At 40.7% G+C, this 25,603-nt stretch overlaps 1 protein-coding gene across 5 annotated transcripts in view; it reads left to right on the top strand.

Annotated features, from left to right (window-relative positions):
• The window catches only part of FAM114A1 (family with sequence similarity 114 member A1), a 70,664-nt gene that overhangs the window by 14,490 nt on the left and 30,571 nt on the right, over positions 1 to 25,603 (top strand). For 2 of the 5 annotated variants that reach the window (XM_069593892.1, XM_069593893.1), the window contains 4 exons: positions 6,392 to 6,479; positions 19,373 to 19,486; positions 19,611 to 19,714; positions 22,089 to 22,223. In XM_069593892.1, coding sequence (XP_069449993.1) covers positions 6,392 to 6,479; positions 19,373 to 19,486; positions 19,611 to 19,714; positions 22,089 to 22,223 — 441 coding nt within the window. Of the gene's footprint in view, positions 1 to 6,391; positions 6,480 to 19,372; positions 19,487 to 19,607; positions 19,715 to 22,088; positions 22,224 to 25,603 lie in introns of those variants that run through there. The other 3 variants (XM_069593890.1, XM_069593891.1, XM_069593894.1) reach the window with 2 other exon arrangements.

Consider the following 25,603-nt stretch of genomic DNA (forward strand, 5'->3'; position numbering starts at 1 on the left):
CAGTCTAACATGTTTACCAGTGAAAGCCCATTTCTGTAATTCAGTACGCTAACTTGCAAAGCCTCAGATGTTAGTAGAGATGTGAATAATACAAGTGCTCATTATAGCTGCCTCTGGAGTATGGCTTTCCTGATTAGCATGCCAGCTGACCACCTGGACTATGTGTACTTTATTGGAATGCTTGAAGCAGTTGGGTTGCAACTTAAGGAGCTCCCACAATATGTGTGGAAACTTTTTAAAGTAAACAGAAATCATCATGATAAGGGATGGACAAAAAAAAAAGCAAGAGTAAGAAGATAGGGCATGGAAGCCAGGTCATGAGAACAGAGTCTTCTAAGGATGGAAAAGTGGTTAAGCTTCTGGTGCTACTGAGAAGTCAAGAAATAAAGTGACTATAATGAATCCATAGCTCTGACCCAGAGAGAGCCCTTGTGATCTTGATAAGGATGGTTTCATGAAACAGTGACCGTGGAAGGGTCACTGTGGGGTGGGGAGGGGAGTGGATTCAGAAGGTAGGCAGCTTTTTTAAGAGATAAAGAAGAAAGAAAGACATGGAACAGAAACCAGACAAGTTGGGAAAAAAAACCAAAAACATTTTGTCATCCTGATTTTCATTTGCTGGTTTTAAGATGGAGAATGGTGCGCATAATTAAATGTGGGAAGCAGCCAGTAGAGAAAGGTTGAAAAGCCAGAAGAAAAGGGAAAATCAACCTTCCCACGCCCAGAGGAGATCAGATGGAGGTGATAATTACAACCAAGAGGAAGATACCACTTCCGTTACAATAGAAGGGAAAGAAGTAATTGTGAGTGGGGGGTGCAGTAAAGTTAGACTTGTGTTGAAATGGGGTTTTGATATAGGCCAGTGTTCTGTCCATAAAAAACACTACTCAGACTTTCAACTTGGTTTGAACAATTAGTATTCAATTTATTAAGGTTATAGAATCAAAATGTCGATTCTCCATAGTATTCATCTCACAAATCTTACTCTATTTAGAAGTCTCGCATAATTGAACACTCACTTTCAAGGGGCTTTTGATAAATGCTTGGTCCTTTATGCCAGCTTAAACATGGTCAAATATTTTTTAACTACATCTATAAATTTAATATACTCTGTCTACTTTTTAAGTACCTCATTTACCTACTTAAACAAAATCTTGCTGAGTACTTAAGAATTGTTATAAATCTTATAGAGTGGACCTAATGACCCCTTAGGTTCCATCAGTTCAGTTCAGTCACTCAGTCATGTCCAACTCTTTGCAACCTCGTGGATTGCAGCATGCCAGGCTTTTCTGTCCATCACCAACTCCCGGAGCTTACACAAACTTATGTCCATCGAGTCGGTGATGCCATCCAACCATCTCATCCTCTGTCATCCCCTTCTCCTCCTGCCTTCAATCTTTTCTAGCATCAGGGTCTTTTCCAATGAGTCAGTTCTTCACATCAGGGCCAAAGTATTGGAGTTTCAGCTTCAGCATCAGTCCTTCTAGTGAATATTCTGGACTGATTTCTTTTAGGATTGACTGGTTTGATCTCCTTGCTGTCCAAGGGACTCTCAAGTCTTCTTGAACACCACAGTTCAAAAGCATCAATTCTTTGGCTCTCAGCTTTCTTTATAATCCAACTCTCGCATCCATACATGACTACTGAAAAAACCATAGATTTGACTAGGTGGACAAATTAATGGCAAATTAATGTCTCTGCTTTTTAATATGCTGTCTAGGTTGGTCATAGTTTTTCTTCCAAAGAGCAAGCATCTTTTAATTTCATGGCTTGCAATCACCATCTGCAGTGATTTTGGAGACCCCAAAATAAAGTCTGTCATTGTTTCCATTATTTCCCCATCTATTTCCCATGAAGTGATGGGACTGCATGCCATGATCTTAGTTTTCTGAATGCTGAGTTTTAAGACAACTTTTTCACTCTCCTCTTTCACTTTCATCAAGAGGCTCTTTAGTTCTTCTTCACTTTCTGCCATAAGGGTGGTATCATCTGCATATCTGAGGTTACTGATATTTCTCCCAGCAATCTTGATTCCAGCTTGTGCTTCATCCAGCCCAGTGCTTCTCATAATGTGCTCTGCATATAAGTTAAATAAGCAGGGTGACAGTCGCAGCCTTGACATACTTCTTTCCTGGTTTGGAACCAGTCTGTTGTTCCATGTCCAGTTTTAACTGTTGCTTCTTGACTTGCATACAGATTTCTCAGGAGGCAAGTAAAGTAGTCTGGTATTCCCATCTTTTTAAGAATTTTCCACAGTTTATTGTGATCCACACAGGCAAAGGCTTTGGCATAGTCAATAAAGCAGAAGTAGATGTTTTTCTGGCACTCTTGCTTTTTCAATGATCAGCAGATGTTGGCAATTTGATCTCTGGTTCCTCTGCCTTTTCTAAAACCAACTTGAACATCTGGAAGTTTATGGCTCACCTACTGTTGAAGCCTGGCTTGGATAATTTTGAGCATGACTTTACTACCATGTGAGATGAGTGTAGTTGTGCAGTAGTTTGAACATTCTTTGGCATTGCCTTTCTTTGGGATTGGAATGAAAACTGACCTTTTCCAGTCCTGTGGCTCCTGCTGAGTTTTCCAAATTTGCTGGCATATTGAGTGCAGCACCTTCACAGCATCATCTTTTAGGATTTGAAATAGCTTAACTGGAATTCCATCACCTCCGCTAGCTTTGTTCATAGTGATGCTTCCTAAGGCCCACTTGGTTTCAAACATTATGCATATATTTAGATACATTTCAACTTAAAAATCAGAAGTCTGATAATTCAATTATTCATTTTTAATTGATTTTCAAAACATTGTCACTATAATCGCTCAAACTCCTTTAAGCATCAGTAGTACAGAAAAGAAGAAATATGCACAAAGTGATTAATTGTATGCCTTTCATGCTTTAAAACCTTTCTATACTTAATTTTAAATCTCCCTGGAGTTGAATGGTGCATTCAAACCAAGAAAGAAAGTTCCTTGGGAACAACTGAGGCCATTTTTTAGCAAATATTTTAACAGAGGTGCAGGCATCCGAGCAATTTACATCCTCCCAAATGTCACACTGACCCCCTCCTTAGAACAACTGTGTCATGAGTTACAAAACTTAAAGAGGGTTTGGTCTCACAACTTCTACTGTCCATATCCCAAGACCAAAGCTATATACATAGTCTCTAAATCTTAATCTAGTAAAGGAGATAGGACTATCAGGTTGGTCTTTATCTTTTAAAAGAGGTACATATATTTTCTATCTTAAGTGCTGAAAACCTTTGAATTTAATGGAATTCTAAGATGTATGCATATTTTTCTACTTAATAACTTAAAAATAAATAAATGAATTTTCTATTTAATGATAAAGACCTTTAAATGGAATACCCAATATGTAAATGTCTTTTCTATTTAAAGAACTTTGAACTTGATAAAATCTTGCACTCTTTTCATCTTCTTCGGTGCACACAACACTTATAGATGTATCAATAATCTCCAGTTGAGTTTTGGAGATCCCTCCTGATCAAGCCAAGTCTGATTTGCTGTTACAATATGACTCTCATTCTTCTGAGAGTTTGAGGGGGTGGGCAGGAAGTTGATAGAGTTCTTATCAGATGGCTTCTATTTTCTCTATGGATTAGGATGTAAAGTTGTCTGTTAAAGGAGGTGGGAGTTACATGGGTGAGGATGAGGAAAAAGCTTTAAATTTTTCTTATATGAAAATGGGATACCTGAGTAGATCCATGCTGCTTACTTTATAGTCTCATAAGCATGTGACATTAAAGCCGCTTAAAGTGGAGACAGTACTCCACTGGATATATTTACAATCCGTGTCAAACAGTTTATATGGTTTTTATGTTAAATGTACACATTTTGTTATTTGAGTTTTGCCATTCTTTGTAGCTGATCAAGAAGTCACAGCTCAATGTCAAAGAAGCTTTATTAATAACGCAATTGAAGTAGTCACTTACACTGCAAAAAGTTCTAGACTCATTTAACATTTATTTCCATTTGCTAGTCAATTACCAGCTGTCAGAGCATATTAAGTATTGTAAATTTGAGTCAGAAGCTGTCACCCTTAAGTGTATTAACTTTCCCTAATCACAGAGGTAGTGATTTATCCCATGAAAGAATTATATTAATCACCAACTTACATCTGTCTTCATCATGGTATAAAATTGCCACTGGCTTCATTGCTCAAGTGAAGTAAATCAATGTAGACACCAAAAATGAACGCAGACTGTCATGAATCTTGAGTATTTCCATTCACATTAACAAGCTTCTCATTGTTTCCAAACAGAAAAAAAAATGTCAGCCAACTTTCATAGCTTTTTGCTTCTTAGTGTTAAAACTGTAGTCAATTATTCTTATTATTAACAGTTAACATTTCTAGAGTATTTATTGTGTGTTAGAAGGAAATGGCAACCCATTCCAGTATTCTTGCCTGGAAAATCCCATGGAAGGAGTAGCCTGGTGGGCTACAGTCCATGGGGTCACAAAGAGTCGGACACGATTGAAGCGACTTCACTTAGCACTATGCTCACAGCTTTATGTGAATTATTTTAATTTTCACAATAAACCTGTGAGGTTATTGGTTCTTATACTCCTGGCTGCATTTTGTAATGTCGATGATGACTTTAAAAGACTTGAGTAATTAACTTGTCCAAAATGGTAGAGCCTAGAGTCAAACCCAAGCAATTTAATTCCATAATGTTTACACTTAACTGGTAGTCTACACTGATGGATGGTGTTTGACAGTAACTAAGTGAATCAGTTAGGAATAGCATTTGGGATCAAATCTGCATTGCAGGCAGATTCTTTACCATCTGAGCCATCAGGAAAGCTCAACTAAAACTTAACATATAATGGCTTACAAAATAGTGATTTTTTTTTCTCATTTAACAGAATGGAGATAGGCAATAACTCATATTTGTTTAGTAGCCCACCAGGGCCAGAACCAGTGTGATTCCCTGGCCTGTCCCTTAAGGCAGCAAAATTGGCTGCTTCAGTTTCAAGCACCAGGTTCACATTCAGAGCAGGATAAAAGGAGAGGGGAGGGTTGTCACCAGCTGTAACTGTATAATTTATCATGAAAGTGAACCCTTTCTCATTTATATCTCATTGGTCAAAGCTGTTTCACTTGGCTGCTCTTATCTGAAAGGGTGGAAGACTGCAGGGGGAAGGTAGTTGGGGAGGATGATGGACCAGCCTTGGGTCAAAAGTTATAGAATCTACAAACTCTGTAGAAATTTTTCACTTCCTCCTTAACTTCTTCGTTTCTTTTCTTGCAATGAAATCACTGTAATTCTTTTATAAAATGTATTTAGTGAAATGTATTCCTGGATATTAAGGGAGAGGGGTGGTTCTTTTTTTTTTTTTTTGAGTCAGGATGTATTGGTCACAAGTTACGGAAACTATTGCACACCTAAGAAAATCGATGAATTTCAGTCATTTATTCAACAGCTAAATTGAATAAATAAAAAAGCATTCATTATATGCCATGAACTCTTCTATGCTCTGTGGATATATCAGTGAACAAAAATATTGAGAGAAAGAGAGAAACACTGTGCTGGAATCACAGAGAACCCAAAGGTAGTAATGCCACAGGGCTTTGAAGAGAGACAGGAACCAGGGGTTGAGAAACTATCTGAAGCCAGACAGCTTCCCTTAGCTAATCTCCTTCATTCTGCTCACTCTGCTTTCTCTTAATTCTTAGTCTGCATGGTGGATCTTCTATTCAAGCTGAACAAGAATCTGTGTCCCAATCCAAATACGTAGGAAAACGAATTTGAATCAACTGTGCCCACCGACAGTGAGAGATACAGTTCCAGGGGTCATTGTGAGTGGAGTGACACCTTTAAAGTTGTCTACCTCAAAGGCTTCCTGTTGCTGCTCCCCATCTGCAAGTTTATTGATGCTTTTGTAGACAGCTTGCCTGCTACCATCCATGCCAAAGCTCCTCCTACCACCCCAGAGATTTGAAAGTTAACTCTATCTACCTTGAAGAGCACCTTTTTTTTCTAGTTCTGGGGGAAAAAAATGGCATGAGTCAAGGTTGTTTTGGAGTTTTTCAAGTCACTCTGTGCCCTAAGGTATTAAATCTTCCCCTCCCGTCCATAGCCCTGTCACTGTCTTCCAGATAATGGGAGATTTGGGTCTTGGTTGACATCAAATTCCCTTCTCACTTTAAGCTAAGCCCTCAGATGCCAACACCACTGCACATCAGTTTGATTCCAAAGTACACATTGCAGCGTGGATTGGTATATCCTTTTATGGTCCTTATAAACTATAATCCAGTGAGATATGGTTGTTGGTGATTTGTTTAACCTTCTCTGTGTTTCAAACGAATGGATATTTTCCCATTCAGGGATAAACGAATTGCTGACCTTGTGGCTAATCTGGTTTTTTACAGACTGTGGATTCCTCTCCACGTGGAGGGGGATGGGCAGGCTGGGGCTCCTGGGGCAAATCTCTGCTCTCGTCAGCATCTGCCACAGTAGGTAAGCATTATACATTGCATTTGAATGGATAAAGTTCAGGGGCCAAATAGGATATGACATTTTGATCATACCATGTACTGATAGAGTTTAACATTACCTCATGAGATATTTGGGATTCCCAGGTGATGCAGTGGTAAAGAATCCACCTGCCAAGTCAGGAGACACAGGAGACGTGGGTTCAATCCCTAGGTAGGGAAGATGCCCTGGAGGAGGAAATGGCAACCCACTCCTGTATTCTTGCCTGGAAAATTCCATGGACAGAGGAGCCTGACAGGCTGCAGAGAGATGGGCATAACTGAGGGCCTGAGCACATACACATACACACACACGCACACACACATGGGATAATAAGAGAAAATTGTTTTTAGTGTTTACTAAGTGCTTCCTGTATATTAATACATTTATTCTTCAAAATAACCCTATTAGGAGGTACTCTTATTTCCTCCATTTTAGAGATAAGAAAGCTGAATCACAGAGAGGTTAAACTTTATCCAAAATCAAGAGTAGCTGAATTGGGCTTTGAACCGCACAGTATGGCTTTTAACCATTTTATTACATTGCATCTTAGAATATAAGATTGGGGCTTTTATAATATATTCTTTTTTTTTTTAATAATATATTCTTAAAGCTTCGTTTGTCATCCACTTGAACGTTTTAAAATATACAAATAGGCTACTCTAAAAAGGCACTTATCACAGCATATTGAAATACAAATAGGAAAAGATGCAGGTAGGAAGAAGATACAGATCAAGGCTAAGAGAGTTTCTATAATTGAACACTGACCTTAACTCTGAGATGCTTGCCTGCCAGTAGGTTATCTTTTTTGTTGAATGATAAAACAAGACTTACCTTATTTAGGGGCTTCCCAGGTGACTCAGCTGGTAAAGAATCTGCTGTAATGCAGGAGACCCCAGTTCAACTCCAGGGTCAGGGAATTCCCCCGGTAGAAGAGACAGGCTACCCACTCTAGTATTCTTGGGCTTCCCTGGCTGCTCAGATGGTAAAGAGTCCACCTGCAATGCAGGAGACCTGGGTTCAAACCCTGTGTTGGGAAGATTCCCCTGGAGGAGGGCATGGCAACACACTCTAGTAGTCTTGCCTGGAGAATCCCCATGGACAGAGGAGCCTGGCGGGCTACAGTCCACGGGGTTGCAAAGAGTTGGATATGATGAGCGACTCAGCACAGCACAGCACAGCTTATTTAGATACCGTGATTTTGGCCGCCAGTAGATTATCTTTCTCACTGGATGATAGAACAAGACAGCATGTTTACATACCGTGATTTTCCTTGTATGAAGTTTTGGGAGAAATATCCTGCATTGGCTCTTACACAAAGAGAAAACATACTGACTGTGTCCTCATCAGTGAAGATTTGTCAGTTATTCTTCATGTGACCATCTCTTGTGTATACTCTTCATGGACACTGAAGATATAACATGAACATGTCTCAGATGACCTAGCCTCCACATTTCGTCTTGAGGGTGGAGAGTGACAGGCAGAACATAGGAAGTCACAGGTAACACCGCTTTCAGGTCGTCTGACTCAGGTGTTCTCCTATGGTCTGTGGCATGAGGATCTTGTGATGGGCCATGAATTGGTCCAATTCACGGTTACTCCTAAAATCAGTAGTCTCTGGCCTTACTCCAATGAACCGTGGTCACAGACCGTTGAAGGGGCAGGTATCTAATTGGACAGAATTTAGATGCCTGGAAGAATGGATTCATTGCATTCTCCTAATTCCATGCCTGGAGAGCTGTGGCAAGGAGTAGATAGATGGTGATCAAATAAACATTGCTCTCTGCTGAGAGCCTGAAAAGTAGATTTTTTTTCTTTTGCTAATTGAAGGGCCAGGTATACTGTGGATACTTTGGGTTGGCCAAAGACACAAACGAACTTTTTGACCAACCCAATACACAAGCAGATGGAAAAAACTAGTCAGATTAAAGTAGAGGAGCCTGTTTTGTTTTCTGAACAGGACAGAGTCTCTTATTAGAGTAAGGACAGGCACTGCAAGCATCTTGCTTTCTAGGGAAAATGTTTGAGCTTTTAGTGACTCCCAAATGGATCTTGCCACTGACAGTACTCAGGACTGGCATGCTTTCTGAACCAAAACTAAAAATGTGGAGTCTAAAAGTTTTTGAAATTGTGATGTCTGGAACAGTATATTACTTGATCACCAAGTTATACCACTCTCTTCATGCTTTATGTCATAAAACAGTATAATGTTTTGGGTGCTTCCAGTTATAATGGTGTCCAGAGCTTCCTGACCCAGGGATTGAACTGACATCTCCTGAAGCTACTGCATTGGCAGCCCATGGGGGTCACAAAGAGTCAGACACCACTGAGCGACTGAATTGAATTGAATTGTGGGAGTGAATCCCATCATATTCACAATCCTGATCACTCTCAAATTAAAAGACTCTTGCTCCCTAGAAGGAAAACTATGACAAACCTAGACAGCATATTAAAAAGTAGAGATATCACTTTGTCAACGAAGGTCAGTATCCTCAAAGATATGGTTTTTCCAGTGCTAATGCGAAGTCACTTCAGTTGTGTCCAACTCTGCGACCATATGGACTGGGTAGCCCACCAGGCTCCTCTGTCCATGGGATTCTCCAGGCAAGAATACTGGAATGGGTTGCAATTTCCTTTTAGAATGGGAGAGTTGGATCATAAAGAAGACTGAGCGCTGAAGAATGAATGCTTTCAAATTGTGCTGGAGAAGACTCTTGAGAGTCCTTTGGACAGCAAGGTCAAACCAGTCAATCATAAAGGAAATCAACCCTGAATATTAATGGAAAGGACCGGTGCTGAAGCTGAAGCTCTAATATTTTGGCCTCCTGATGCAAAGAGCCGATTCATTGGAAAAGACCCTGATGTTGGGAGAAATTGAAGGCAAAAGGAGAAGGGGGTGGCAGAGGATGAGATGGTTGGATGGTACCACTGACTCAGTGGACATGAATTTGAGAAAACTCTGGGAGATGGTGGAGGACAGAGGAGCCTGGAGTTCACAGGGTTGCAAAGAGTCAGATATGACTTAGTGACTAAACAACAACAACCACCCTCAAATTGGTGGTGGTGGGGAGTCATGGGTGTATCTGCCAGGGGTAAGAATCTTGGGAGTGGTCTCTCAGTTCTACCTACCACACCTCCCTTTTCTATTTGAAATCCTTAACAGTTAAACCACCAATTCCAGAATCTTAATATTTTTTAATGGCTCTAGCTGCATGCTAGAATTTTGAAAAGCATTTTAATCTTGGCATTTTCTCTTGTTTGTACCCACAACAACCAAAGGGCATATGAGGGAGAGCAAAGAAATTTTGAAATATCGATACTCACTCTAAGAGTCCCATTGGACAAACTGGAGCCATCTTTAGAGAAGTAGAGACTGTGTTCATCATCACTGGTCATCACAACCCAGATAAATGCAATAGTGATAGTTGAATACCATCCCTAACTCATTCACAAGGTATATTTTGGGGATTTCTGATTAAGACGGGCTGTAACTTTACAAAGTAATAGTGGCTAAAATGATAGCAATGTATACTTTAAGATGAGATAAGTATTTTTGTGGACCTGGTGGAGAACTAAAACTTGTAGCATGAGGGAAGGCTGAAGTCGTAGGTTCTAAGGCTGGAAACAGGCAGTGGAGGTGATTGGTAATTTGACTCCCCAAAGGTAACAGGGATCATGTGTCCCACAAGTGGAGAAGTGTCAGTCAGGCTCACAGCCTGAAATAGAGGGTCGGTTAAAATAGGATTCAACCACCTTCTTACAGAAGCTTGAGGAATTTATAGACACTGTCCTAAACTGTGGTCTATCTTGAGCTGCAACCTTTGGATTAAGACAGGCAAGCGAGGCAGGCCTTCCGTTATGCACATGCAATAACGGGCTTTGCAGCATTAAGTTTATTATCACAGGGCAAAGAAACTTCCTGGAAAACAGAGCACTCAGAACAGCCGACAGGCTCTTGAAGGTTTATAAATCGCCGCTGGAAAATAAAGGAAGAAAATAACCACACCTTCTATTGCAATTGATTGGTACTCAGAAACCTGATGTTACCCTCAGGGTAATTCCAGTAGCAGAGAAAACTGTACAAGACACAAAGTCCCTAATGAAATTCAGAGCTGTCGATTGAGCATTACAAATAGAAACCAGTACTGTTAGAGTTGTTGAAAAACTGCAGGCACAATTGTTAGAACTGTTTAAGAGCTGGCAAGAGAGTAATTGAAGAATGGAAAGATTTAGAGGTGGTTCTCTCCTGGAATACACATTGTATCAGGACTCATAAAACCTGAGAGCCCTGATCCCGGCTGCCACTAACTTGTGATCACAAAGAAGTGTCACTAACTAGCTACACTATGCCCTGAGCCTCTATAGGCTCAGCTTCCTTCCTTGGAAAAGTGTGTGTGGAACGACTTGAGAAATTCTAAGATTCCCTCCGACTTTTGAAATATAATGATTCCATAGACTGTGGTTCTATGCAGCAAGAGAAAGATATTTATAACCACTGTGCTGAGTAGAAAAATATAGAAAATTGACTTTTTCTACACTGTGTTTTTATATTTTATCTTTTGACTCACTACTTTGACCCCCAAGATTACAAGGAAATGAAAAAGCAACCTTCCCAATGCTTATATAAAATCAGACATCTCTCAGCCAACAATTGTTTTTGGAGAGGCCATAACTCCTGTGTTGGTTTCATTTACAGCCACACTATTAATTACATTCTAACAAGACTTGATCAGCTGCCACCCATGCCTTTGGATGAGTTCATAAAATGCAATAAAAATGGTTATTATTTAAGATCCAGGCAGAAAACAGAGGCAGAAGGAAAATGTAAAAAAAAAAAAAAGAATAAAAGGATTTTAATGATAATTTCAAAGTACTATTGTGAGAAACAGATGTGATTTCCCACAAGCACCGTAGAGACTTGATTTATGTGTAGAATATATTGCCAAGTGATAGACTAGTAACCAAAATGAAAGTCGACAATGCTGAGACATATACAAATATGCCAAGGTAAAAATTCTGTAGTAGAATAGAGCAACTTATTTCCAGATACTACAGAAGGCCCACCTGTTTATTTAAAATTCTAGTTTTGACAGTTTTATGAGTCCCAACACCTCTATGCTAGGGTACCTGAGAAGGGCAAGGGAGAGCTGATCTGTATATTTACCTTTTCAAAGTTATCATTGTTCTCCTTCCCTACACACTCAAGAGTTACATGATGTTTTCCTTCTGCACATTTTAATGAACATCTTCTACCAGCACTGTCAGAAATAATGACAGTGTTTATCACAGAGAACGGCAAACTTGTCAGAATGACGCTACAGTAAGAACCCTTTACTAGGTATTTCACTCTCAATATCACATGGATTCGTTTTTAAAGGTGATATTGCTGAGGATGTGAAAATTCTCAAATATCAATACAAAAGATAATAGGATTAGTGCTTGGAGTTTGTTCACAATCCTTTCAAACTATGACTAGGGCCCAGGGATTAATGAATTCCTGTGTGGTGGTGAAGCAAACACTGTGAGTTCAGAAGCTCTTTTTGTCAATTTTGAACCCAAAGAGAAGTGAGTACATGATTACAGACTGGACATCAACCAGCATAATGGAGAGAGAAGACTTTCCTGAAAGGAAGATGGACTGGCTCCACTTTTTACTGCCATGAAGCTTACTTATGTTGAGTGCAGCAACACCATCTGTGTGTTTTTCTCAACAGCTACTTCTCACAACTTTTTATAATATCTTGAATTCATTGCTAGTAGAGTCTGAAAGGCAGTCAATACTTTTAAATTGTTCTGTTTCCAAAATTCACCTGAAGAAGAGTAGAAATTGGTGCAACCCTTAGAAGAGCAATTAGCACTACTGATGAAATCCTAAATCCATGAGCCTTCTATCCAGCAGCCCCAGTGTTGACTCTTTACAAAAGTTTATTAAGATAAATGTGTAAAGATGTTCAATATGGAATATACTCATCAAATAGTTACCATGCCAGGCAGTATTCTAGACGCTTGAGATAAAGTAGTGAGCAAGTAAGAGTTTACTGACTAGTGGAAGGATGCGGACAATAAGCAGTGCACATACTGAGTAGGAAAATTATATAGAGGGTTATAAAGGGGGACGTCTTTGAAAAATATAAAGTCAGGAGTACAGGTTAAAGAGTGGTGAGGGGTAGATCTTAATGAGGTGATATTTGAGCAAAGACCTGAAAGAGGTGAGGGAGTTCATCAGGAATATAAGAAAAACCAGAAGCTACTCATGTATCCATGCACAGAGAATGTGAAACATGACAGAGTCATTCTGTGGAATATTCTACATAACCATTAAAGAGAATGAGGTAGGTCAGTGGCCCAGGTGGGGTACTCAGGGCAGAGACTGAGGCAGGAATGAGCGTACTGGAGTTTTACTGGGAAGGGCTCTCAGGAGCAAGCCTTGCAAAGACAATGAAGGACTGGGAAAGCAGGACTGGGCTTTAGGGGCTTCCCTGGTGGCTCCTGCCAATGCAGGAGACAAGAGTTCGATCCCTGGTCTGGGAAGATCCTACTTGCCACGGAGCAACTAAACCTGTGCGCCACAACCATTGTGCTCTAAAGCCCACAAGCCACAGCTACTGAGCCCGTGTCAACGAGAGAAGCCGCCACAGAGAGAAACTTGAGCTCTGCAACCAAGGAGCAGGTCCCACTTGCCGCAGCTAGAGAAACGCCCTTGAGCAACGACGACCCAGCACAACCAAAATAATAAATAAATAAAAAGGATTCTTAAAAAAAAATGAAAAAGAACAGGGCTTCAGGAGAAGATGAACAATGGTGCAGTTGCAGCCCATCCCATAGGAAGCTTGGGAGTTGGGGTGACTCTTCAGAGATGTCCCCTGTTAATGCACAGGGCCAGGATTTTATATCACCAGCTCCCTCACTGACCAGTCCCTACAGTATAGTCTTGAGGGAGCTTGTTCCCTTTGGCGAAGGGCATTGCAAAGCAAGGTGTTGAGCCAAGGGCCATCAGCCGGGGAGAACAAACACCAGAATCCCAGCAGCACACACAGCCTCCACCACCATCTGCTGAGCTGAGACCCCACTGTCTATGGTGAAGCCAGATCTGGGACACATATATATAAGAATGTGCTTTTAAAAACTTTTTGCTGAAAGGAATCAACCAAAAACAAATTGGACTTGTTATCTTTAAAAGGGAACAGGGTCTGGGGGTAAGGTTAAGGAAGACAGAGCCACTTACTTTAAGTCTTTTAAGAGCCCCTGGCACTCCTCCTTGGAAGTCCCTCTCATATCACAATAAGCATAATAAAACACATCCACATCCTTCATTAAATATATAATGTATATATAACTATGGAAGCGTTAAATTTACTTGAACTGTGGTTGACCAGTTGACTAATATTCCATTTTTTAATATATGTAAGTAAACATTATCTAATTTTTAATTTATAAGTTTTCTTCACTGTCTTCTAGGACCAATACTTTTTCAGGTCTTAAATTGTTTCATGTGTACTAAGGTGCTTCAGTCACGTCCGACTCTTTGCAACACTATGGTCTATAGCCCACCAGGCTCCTCTGGCTGTGGGATTCTCCAGGCAAGAATACTGGAGTGGGTTGCCATGCCCTCCTCCAAAATCATTTCATAGGCATTTGTAAGTTCATATTACCTGTTAGGTCAGTGGATGTTGTCTAGGGAAAAAGAGGCTAACCCACCTTCTATTGTCTACGTTTTTATAATCTGATTTTGCTAACATTGTAAGTGTCTATTTTTTTAAAAATCAACCAGAAATCTTAAAGAGATGAGATTATGGTGTTTTTTAATAGTTTTTTTTTTTAAAACGCATTCACCTTTTAAAAGAAAAAGAAAAAAATCAAATGAAAAAGAAGGACATGTTATGTTAGAATTAAAGCAATCTAAAAGGCGAGAGCCTTCTGAACAAGTTAGCAGCTGCCCTCGCTGGGGTCCCTCAGTCATGTGGGGCCAGGGAAAGTACTCTCAGGGCTACCCATCCAGGGTGCTGGCGTGAAACTGCTGTTGCTCCCCTAACTTACCACTTGATCAGAGAGACCCTCCCACCAGCCACAGATTATTTTCATCCTCCAGAAAGAGGGGAGACTTCCCTTCAAAGGGGTTTTGATCTTGGTGGAAATCATAAGAAGCAAGACTGGTAAAAATTTTTGAGAAAAAAATTAAACTGAAGGTGGAAGACAGCACCACATAGTGTCTTGGGATCCATGCCTGAACAGCACAGAGATGATCCTAAGAGCATCAAGCTGTATCACCCCAAGGCATGGCTGGACAGGGTAGGGTTAGAGGAAGGTGTCACTGCAGGGCAACTGTCACCTTGCTGTTTGGTCAGAGTAAAATAACTCAAGCTAATTTTAGTGTAAACCAGTGTTCTAATGGGCTTCTCTGGTGGCTCAGAGGGTAAAGAATCTGCCCACAATGCAGGAGACCTGGGTTTGATCCCTGGGTCAGGAAGACCCCCTGGAGAAGGGAATGGCCTTTCACTCCAGTATTCTTGCCTGGAAAATCCCATGGACTGAGGAGCCTGGCAGGCTACAGTCTGTAGGGTCACAAAGAGTCGAACACGACTGAGCGACTAACACACGCAGTGTTTTAAGAATGAGGAAGCTCCTGATTGTCTGATTTGCAAGGAGTTATAGAAATAGGACTAAAATGACATTTAATCAACAACAAATAGCATGTAAGACTTTATTAATATAACATTGTGATGGAGCATGTGAGAGTTAGAGTCAGAAAGATTGGGTTCAGATCCTGCCTCTGCCACTTCTTGGCTTTGGGATCTTAGGCAAGTATTTTCACGTCACCGGGTATCAGTGTCCTCAATCATGAAATGACTAGAATAATATTCCTTACTTTATCATGAAAAGATTATATGAGACAAATTACTGAAAATAGGTTCTAGTGCCTGGGACATTGTGCTCAGTAATGTTGACCCAGTCCCAAGGGTTTCACGTATTTCTCCTCAGTAACCTAACAAAACCCTGGAAGGCAGATGTTATCATCCTCCTTTCAGGAAAGATCCAGCAGCAGAGACTCAGAAAAGTCACCAAGTCCACATGGCTAATAACTGATGGAACCAAATTCCTCCACAAGACTCCTGACTCCTATGTTTAGGGCATTTTGCGCTAGAGTAGAGATGATAAGTTAAATACCAGACGGTCATTTAGCATTTGTTTCTAATGACGCAGTATCACAGCATTATTATCTTACCATCGTTGCTTTATGCACCATCTTTTTACTGCAGTAAGTCAAAGGGTAGAGGATATTCATCTTTCGAATCATGGAATTTGGACGGGTTCACTTCTTGCGGGTTCATGATGTCATGTGAAGAATTCATGAGCTATACCCTAGGCTATTACTCATGCTGGTTGTTTTTCTCTGTTATCGAAAGACCCAAATCAGTATCTTTGAGAATAATTACTCTGTTAAAAGGCAACAATGACTCCATCTTATTCCTTATTCTGGGCACTAGATGTCACACTAAGTAAAGGTTTAGAAGTTATTCTTCAAAGTAGGGTGTGGCACAGAGCCTAAAACTTAGCTATAAAAAACCATAGATTTATATTTCTAGTAGAATGTTGTAAAGATGTACTTTCACTAACAAAAGAATTCAGAAAAAAAGAATTGTTAGTTAGAAAATACAATTGGAGGAACTTTTAAGTATGTGCAAATCTATATATCGATTATACCTAAATAGAGCTGTGTGTGTGTGTCTCTGTGTGTGTGTGTGCGCGTGTGTGTGCACGTGTGTGTGTGTGGTTGAAGTAGCAGCCTATTGTCATGTCCATTCAACAAACACATTCTACTTATTATGCACATAAAATGGTATTTCCTTGCTGAAACAAAGAGGCAGGTGGTGTATATATATCCATGATTGTTTGTGTTCTGAGATGGTGAGAAGCAGTTCTTCCCCAGGAAAAGATTCAGACATGGTCCTAACCTGCAAGAGGTGGAGAAGGTGAAAGAGAACGTGATCACAGTGAGGTTCGTAAACTGTGAATGATCTCGGGGAAGGATGTGAAGTCATCTCTCTTGAACGATTTCCACAAAGAAGATGTAGCAATTGCCTCCTAGCCTTCCGAAATTTATTTATTCCTTGGTTTTAGCCCCCAGAAATCTAAATGAGAATCATGGATTGAGATTTGAATATATGTTATTTCCTTTGGAATATATATGTGTTATATACATATATATATGTATGCTGCTGCTAAGTCGCTTCAGTTGTGTCTGACTCTGTGTGACCCCAGAGACGGCAGCCCACCAGGCTCCTCCGTCCATGGGATTCTCCAGGCAAGAGTACTGGACTGGGGTGCCATTTCCTTCTCCAATGCATGAAAGTGAAAAGTGAAAGTGAAGTCGCTCAGTCGTGTCTGACTCAGCGACCCCATGGACTGCAGCCCACCAGGCTCCTCTGTCCCTGGGATTCTCCAGGCAAGAGTACTGGAGTGGGGTGCCACTGCCTTCCCCAATGCATGAAAGTGAAAAGTGAAAGTGAAGTCGCTCAGTCATGTCTGACTCAGCGACCCCATGGACTGCAGCCTGCCAGGCTCCTCCATCCATGGGATTCTCCAGGCAAGAGCACTGGAGTGGGGTGCCACTGCCTTCCCCAATATATATGTATATAACATATATAGTAGGGTTTCCCTGGTGGCTCAGAGGTTAAAGCGTCTGCCTGCAATGTGGGAGACCTGGGTTCGATCTCTGGGTCGGGAAGATCCCTTGGAGAAGGAAATAGCAATTATATATATATATATGTTTTTAAAGGATGTCAAGGAATATGGTCTCAGAATGTAAATGTGAGATAATTACATCCCGTGGGCTTTCCAAGTGGCTCAGTGGTTAAAAAATCCACCCTGCCAATGCAGGAGATGTGGGCTTGATCCCTAGGTCAGGAAGATCTCCTGGAGGAGGGCATGGCAGATCACTCCAATATTCTTGCCTGGAGAATCCCATGGACAGAGGAACCTAGTGGGCTACACTCCATAGGGTTGCAAAGAGTCAGACAGGACTTAATGACTAAACAACAACAACAAAATTATATCCCATAACTTTAATGTGTTATTGAAACTCCAACAAGTTTCCATTGAAATGCTTTAAACTAATTGAAATCAATTCAAGTCTTACTTTTGGCAGTTATAGTGTGTCTTTTAAAAAAGTAACAATAATGAATTCAAACTGTGTCTAATGATCTACACATGAATATAGTTACATATTTCTGTATGTAATTGATGTTGTGAACATTGTAAATAGTGTTTCCTAATTTTCAGTGGTTTCTAGAGAGTGTATAATACCAGGTGATTCCCACTGGATATAATTAATCCTATATCAGTTCGGTAAATTTCAGTGCTGTGTTTAAGACCCTGGTGGTGCAGAGGTTAAAGCGTCTGCCTGCAATGTGGGAGACTTGGGTTCGATCCCTGGGTCGGGAAGATCCCCTGGAGAAGGAAATGGCAACCCACTCCAGTATTCTTGCCTGGAGAATCCCATGGACAGAGGAGCTTGGTGGGCTATAGCCCACGGGTTGCAAAGAGTCGGACACGACTGAGCGACTTCACTTCACTTCACTAATAAATAAGGTTAAAATTGATAAAATATGATTCTTTGGGTTTGAGGTTCATCCATATCTTTCTCTCACTCAGGAGATGACAGTTGGTCATTTTAACAGTGTCCCCTATGACTAGACAGTTCTCTTTGGCTCTCAAATCGTGTTGTGACTTAGGATTCCCCTTCCCGCCACGTACTATTATTGCTTTTGCCTTGGGTTTAAACAACCTGCAGTTGCCCAGGTCCCGAGTGACATTTTCCATCTTCTCCCCAGGCCCTGGGGGGAGGTGAGTGCTGTGATGATGGCAGCCCAGGCTGCTTTTCCTTCAAGAGCTCAAATAGCCACTTAAGATATCACTAGACTATCAGCGTTTGTTTTTGTTTGTTTGTTTGGTTTGAGAATCATGGGATCCTCTAAAGAGAAAAAAATACTGTGCCAAAATAAAATGTAGATAAAACTATTTTTCTATCAAGCCAAGCAGTGTGTGTGTGTGTGTGTGTGTAGTAGTAGTAGTAGTAGTAGTAGTAGTAGTAGTGAGAGAGTAGATGGGAAGTTCAGCTCTGTATTCACTAAATAGTTATTGATTACCCACTGTGCCAGCTCCAGGAAATACAGGCATTGTCCAAAGATGGAGTAAGATCAGTGCCCCTCACCCTGACTATTCTTGTGTTTGGACTGTTACTGCTAAAGACAAATGTCAGGGCAACTATTGTGTGCCCTCCCTGGTTTTCCCACTGGCTTGCCTTTGGATCTTGACATGTCTCCAGACTGGGCTGTCACACACACAGACTGCTAAACAGATGACTAGCGCTTTGAAAGAGCTTGTTAAGGTGCGACTGATTTCAGTTCAACAAACAGTAATTGAGCACCTGCAATGGGATAGGCATGCAAAAAATCCAAGCATAAGAATGCATGCCCACCCTGAGAGATTTAGAAAAGAAGAAAGAGGCTAAGACAGGAATACCGTTCACAGATAATATCTTGGGCGGGGAACCCCAGGTTGCTCATTGGATAGTGTGAGAAACAAGGGAAAAATAAACCTTTACATGTGTTTATCTTATTTGCTCCTCACAACAGCATAGTGGAGAAACTGAGTCACAGAGAGGTTGAGAACTTCTCAAAAGTCCCCCAGCTAGGCAGACGTGAAGCTGAGCTCAGACTGGAGCCCACGCCTGAGGGCTCACAAAGTCTGTGCTGTTAACCACCACATTCTCCCACAACTGGGATATTGACCTCCAGTTTACAGGAGGACATGAGTTATGGAACCTGCAGACCGTGGGCTTCTATTGTATCTATGAACCGTATTTTCTTTCCTGACAGGTCATGGATTGACAGCAGTGAAGGAAAAGGCAGGGGCCACCCTCCGGATTCATAGTGTGAACTCTGGCTCTTCCGAAGGGGCCCAACCTCATGATGGAAATGAAGTCTCTCAAAGTGAGTGGTGCGTTTATTTGGGTGTTTCTTGGACTTGGGCTATATTACACCATGTGTGCAAATATAGATTTCCAAGCTCAGATCAGCAAAACAAACTCTAAAAGGGTGTTTTTCTCTTTAGTAGCTGATGCAGCCGCAGATCAGAGCCCCGCAGAAAGCCCACCCACTTCCCCTTCCTCGGGGTCTCGGGGCATGCTGTCAGCCATTACCAATGCGGTTCAGAACACAGTGAGTCATTAGCTGCTTCCTCTGTTTTCCCTGAGGTCTGCCTGTGCCTTCTTTTGATATTTCTATTTACCAGTGACCTAGATACATCAGAGAAAAGATGGCCTTGCTCAAAACTTTTGATTATGATTTTGTTATGCTTTCCCCGACAGAGTAGGCATAACCTTGGAACCAAGATGATAAGAACAAAATGAAATATACTTTATATTTAAAAGAAAGGAGCTGCTTAGAAAGAATATTTTTCAGTCTGATTTAACAGTGTCCTTTCCAGCAGCTGCAAGGACAGTCTCTGTTTACCAGGGAGGGAGGGCTGTTGCTTAGAGCTGGGACAGTTGTTTTTCCGAAATGTTCTGTGTCTCTTAACCTTCAATCTGAAAAATTATGAAGTGATTCTAAGTATGTATATACACATACCAGTAAAGAATCAGGAGCATCCCCAAGATGTTTCTAACGTGTTTCCAGATAATAAGACCAACATTCTTCTTCCATCGCTACCTCCCAGTTCCCACTCCTCTCTTTCCTTGAATAGCAGGCTCCTTCCCTGGCCCCTTCCTCTTACAGAAGCTTAAAAAGCTTGTTACTGACAAGACACTGATGAATAATGAATAAAAGAAGGACACACCCCGGCTGAAATGAAGCAGCTAACTGGTCTTCAGGATCAGAAGAAAAGGTTTACTTTCTGCTTTTAAAATCAAACAGCTAGTTTTTCATAAACTATGGCTCATTTCCAATTTATTCATTCATTCACTTTTTTTAAAAAGGTAGTTAGTTAGCTCTCATTATATACCAAGAGCTATGCTAGATGCTGGGCATAAGCTGAGAGACAAGAGGGCATAATAACATGCTGGAAGATGAAGTCAACTCAACAGTTATCAGATGGAAAGGCATATGAGATGAGCGGGCTATGGACACATATGGAGGTGTCTTACTCAGGCTTCATGTCAAGGGCTTGCCAGAAATAGGAAATGGCTGTTCCTCTCCTTGCTACTTGAAGTACTCTAGACTAAGCAGGGAGAAGCAGGTAGCTAATGTGTTTTAGGAGTCAGCTAATATATTTTGAGAGTACAAGTTCAGTATGTCCACGGCAGACGTACAGAGAGGGTTGTAGAGCTGGGAACTGAGTGGAATGCTTTCATTATCTCTGGTACAAGGAGTGAATTCATGGTCTCCCAGAGCTACAATCCAGGGCCCTCTGAATCTGTCCTCAGCTTCCTCACATTCCTTTCCGTGTGCTTTCCAACCTTCCAGTTCTCCCTTGGCCCAAGCTCCAGCACCCCACCCCCCACCAAATCTGCCAAAGTCCCTCCATCTTCCAGTTTTATTCTCCACTGAAGTAAGCCTCAGGATGTCAGGAGAAAATAAATTTTAAATTATGCCAAAGTGTAATTGCTGTTGTCTCCTAGTCTTCCCAAAATATGTGCATTTAAGAAACTGTTTTCTAGTGTGAAAACAGGCTCCCAAATCTGAAAACGAAGTCTAAGAATCTAAAACAGAGATGACTAATAAAGTATAGTAATCAGTGAAATAGAATATTGCTATTGAAGCGATAATTTTGAAAAATGGATAATGCATATAAATAATAAAATATTACAGTAATATTAAAATATGACTTATGCAAACTCATGTAAGGTGAGAAAACACAGATATATGCAGATTGTAACTGTAGTTGTGTACTTGGGGTATAGACAAGGTGTTGCAAAGAAATGTATGCAGTTCTATTTATTATGTACAGTTTATCTAAGTTAATGTTGGTGGTTTTACTCTTTTTTAAAAAGGGAAACAGTGGCTGGCAAAGCAATTTGCAGAGGATAACTACATAATAGGATAATTTCTAGAGCCAGAAACATGTAGAAATCAACCTGTCTTATTCTATGAATATACTAATTATAGGCAGTTATTGCTAGTTTCTGAAAGTATGCAAGAGCCATCAAAACAGCCTGAGGGTCCTACACTCTAGGGCCCTAGATTAAAGAATTCCCCAAATTGGCAAGACTATTTGACATTTTTATAGACTGCTCTAAATAATTCTGTTACTTGGGTTAAAATTGTTTCAAACAAAATCAGGAACTGGGTCATCTATTAATTTTTTGTCTTAGAAGCATACCTATTCACTCACACCAATACAATTAATCCTTAAAATGTTTTGGTTTTCTTAAGCACCTTTTTAAAATAACATTGTATGTCCTACAAATTATATGATATATGCTCTTCCAAGGAAAAGAAAACAGGATTAAACTGATGATAAATCTCCTGATGAGAAAAAATTGTGACTTCATACTGCTTTTAATATTTGAAGATAGTGCATTCTAGGAGGTGCTGACTGTCTCGAAATAGCAAAATGTAAAAACCTAATCTCATGCAATTACCTCACTGGCAGGGTAAAAGTGTCTTAACTGGTGGTCTTGATGCTTTGGAATTCATCGGCAAGAAAACCATGAATGTCCTTGCAGAAAGTGACCCAGGTTTTAAGCGGACCAAGACACTCATGGAGAGAACTGTTTCTTTATCTCAGGTGGGATTATGTACTTTTGTGATTTGTTCTTTCAGTCAATAAAGTAAATAAAATTTTATTTATCTTCTTTAATAGATATTTTAAAGCACATGTCAATTCAAAGACATGAAATAGCAGGGAGTGGAAATTGAAATTTTAATATGCCACTTTCCCCAGCCACTCTTCATGGGATACAGTCATTGTTAATCATTGTTAACAGCTTCTTACAGATTCTATCAGAGACATTATATAGACAGGTTTAGATATAGATATGGTTGTATAGGTAAATATAGCTAAATATATATATATGTATACGCACATGTATATATACAAACTTTTTCAACCAAATACTAGCATACTAACCAACTCTTTTGTATCTTGCTTTAGTAAATATAAATTATACATACTTAATAATTTCTTAAAGATAATTCCATTGATACCATTCATCTTAGTCCATTCAGCTGCTATAGGAGAATACCATAGGCTGAGGGGCTTATAAACAATGAACATTTATTTCTCAAAATTCTGGAGTCTGGCAAGTTGAAGGTCAGAGCAACAGTAGATTCAGTATCTGGTTAAAGGCCTGCTTTACAATTCGCAAGCTGATGTTCTCCCAGATTCTTCACATGGTGGAAGAAGGTGAAGGAGCTCTCTGGATTTCTTTTATAAGGACCTGAATCCTGTTTGTGAGGGGTCCACCCTTGTGATCTAATCACCTCCTGAAGGCCTCACCTCCTAATACCATCACACCAGGGATTATGTTTCAACAAAAGAATTTTGGGGAAACACCAATTTTCAGTTTGCAGTACCATCATATTCTAGCTCTACCAGGTTCTAGCTCCATGACCTTGAGCAGATGACTTAACCCTTCTGTGCTTCAGATTACTCCTCTGTACATTGGGACCATCAATACCTACTAATAGCTTTGTTGTGTGGATTACATGACTTAGAAGAGAACCTGAGTCATAGTTTGCACCCAAGAATATCAGTTCTTACCATTGTCATTCTTATGTGTCAAGATGATAGGTAAAAATGCTATCTCAATGGAATCTTAGTTTATGTTTCTTTTACTATATGCAAGGTTGGACTTCTCCTGTCACACCTCCAGCTGTAAAGTTTTCCTCCTTGAGAAGTATGATATGAAGAATTTATGTTTTGCTTTACTTACAGTAGCCAATTAAATTAAAAGTAGTATTTATCTTATTTTCCAAATACAAAACTCTAATATTGAACTTGCTCCTTCATACAGCACATGCCCAGCTCAGACCCCATAGTGTCAGCCGTGCCCCTATACCTCTTCCCCTTTAAGAGTCTGACATACCAGGTCTCTCTATGTCTTACCAAAATCAGGAGCAGCAGATGCAGGATTTTATAAATTTCACAGGCAGGACAGACAGGTCTTCCCATGACTCAGTGCTAGAAAGCCACAAAGGAGATATCACTGAAAACAGGTGATCTCAGCTGTGGCAGCTCCTAAGAATTTGATTTCTAGGTGATTTCTCCCTGGCTCTTCCACTGTAGGGGCTTCCCTGGAGGCGCAGGTGATGGGAAATCTGCCTGCAGTGCAGGAGACCCAGGTTCAATCCCTGGATCGGGACGATCTCCTGGAGAAAGGAATGGCTACCCACTCCAGTTTTCTTGCCTAGAGAATCCCATGGACAGAGGAGCCTGGCGGGCTACAGACCGTGGGGTCACAAAGAGTCAGACAGGACTGAGCAACTAACACACACTTCCATAATAACCCACATGTAACCAATCTGATATCATAGCCCTAGTAGAGACTTGGCAGAGTCAGCTAGACCATTAACCTCTTGATCCTTAAAGAAGCAAATAGATTTTGTATTAATCAGGCCATTAACATTAGATGCTGCAAAAATGCAAAATAAAACAAAACCAATAATAGCAATAACAACCCAAGTATCAGTGTGGCTTAGAATGAAAAGGGTTTATCTTTCATTCCCACAGTGTAAGCATTCCTGTGCAGTCCAGGGTCAAGAAGATCCCCTGGAGAAGGAAATGGCTACCCACTCCAGTATTCTTGCCTGGAAAATTCCATGAATAGAGGAGCCTAGTAGCCTACAGTCCATGGGGTTGCAAAGAGTCAGACATGACTGAGTGACTTTCACTTTTCCTATATGTATAAATTGATACCCATATATATATATATAGAAATAAATATATATATCTAGAAATAAAAGATATCTATATATTCATGTATATAATGTATATTATATATACAGATTTGTACACACATCTAAACATGTTATATATGTATACATAAATTTATACATATATATAAATTCAATTATAGTCAGGAAGGAGGCAGTGTGGGAGGGAAATGTGACCAAGTTCAGAAACTAAGTATGTGAATCTTTGGCCTAAGTTTACACTCTTGCAAAGTGAAGAACTAGACCTGGTCAAGTTCCCAGGTTGTCATAGTTTTTGTGCCACCATCACAATTTTTTGTTACCTCTGCATTCAGTGTACTTACTTACTAAAAAAGTAAGTAGCAATGCTCATAGAAATGTGTCACCCAAGAATACACACTTGCCATTTGCATTTGTTTGTAATTACACATCTAAATAGCATATTTAAAAGCAGAGACATTACTTTGCCAACAAAGATCCGTCTAGTCAAGGCTATGGTTTTTCCAGTGGTCATGTATGGATGTGAGAGTTGGACTGTGAAGAAGGCTGAGCACCGAAGAATTGATGCTTTTGCACTGTGGTGTTGGAGAAGACTCTTGAGAGTCCCTTGGACTGCAAGGAGATCCAACCAGTCCATTCTGAAGGAGATCAGTCCTGGGATTTCTTTGAAAGGAATGATGCTAAAGCTGAAGCTCCAGTACTTTGGCCACCTCATTCGAAGAGTTGACTCATTGGAAAAGACTCTGATGCTGGGAGGGATTGGGGGCAGGAGGAGAAGGGGACGACAGAGGATGAGATGGCTGGATGGCATCACGGACTCGATGGACGTGAGTCTGAGTGAACTCCGGGAGTTGGTGATGGACAGGGAGGCCTGGCGTGCTGTGATTCATGGGGTCGCAAAGAGTCAGACACGACTGAGCGGCTGAACTGCCTGACACATCTGAAAGTGAAAGGGAAAGTCACTCGGTCGCGTCCGACCCTTTACGACCCATGGACTATACAGTCCATGGAATTCTCCAGGCCGGAATACTGGAGTAGGTAGCCATTCTCTTCTCTAAGGGATCTTCCCAGCCCAGGGATCAAACCCAGGTCTCCTACATTGCAGGCAGATTCCTTACCAGCTGAACCACCAGGGAACACTCTGGGATACATCTCAGCATTGCACCTGTGATTCACATGGCCAGTTTACACTGGATGGCCACAACATTACCCCCTTCAGCCCCCTTCCAAACAGTAATTATTCATTCATTCAAT

The sequence above is a fragment of the Ovis canadensis genome, chromosome 6 (genome assembly GCF_042477335.2).
Source record: "Ovis canadensis isolate MfBH-ARS-UI-01 breed Bighorn chromosome 6, ARS-UI_OviCan_v2, whole genome shotgun sequence".
Classification (NCBI taxonomy): Eukaryota; Metazoa; Chordata; class Mammalia; order Artiodactyla; family Bovidae; genus Ovis; species Ovis canadensis.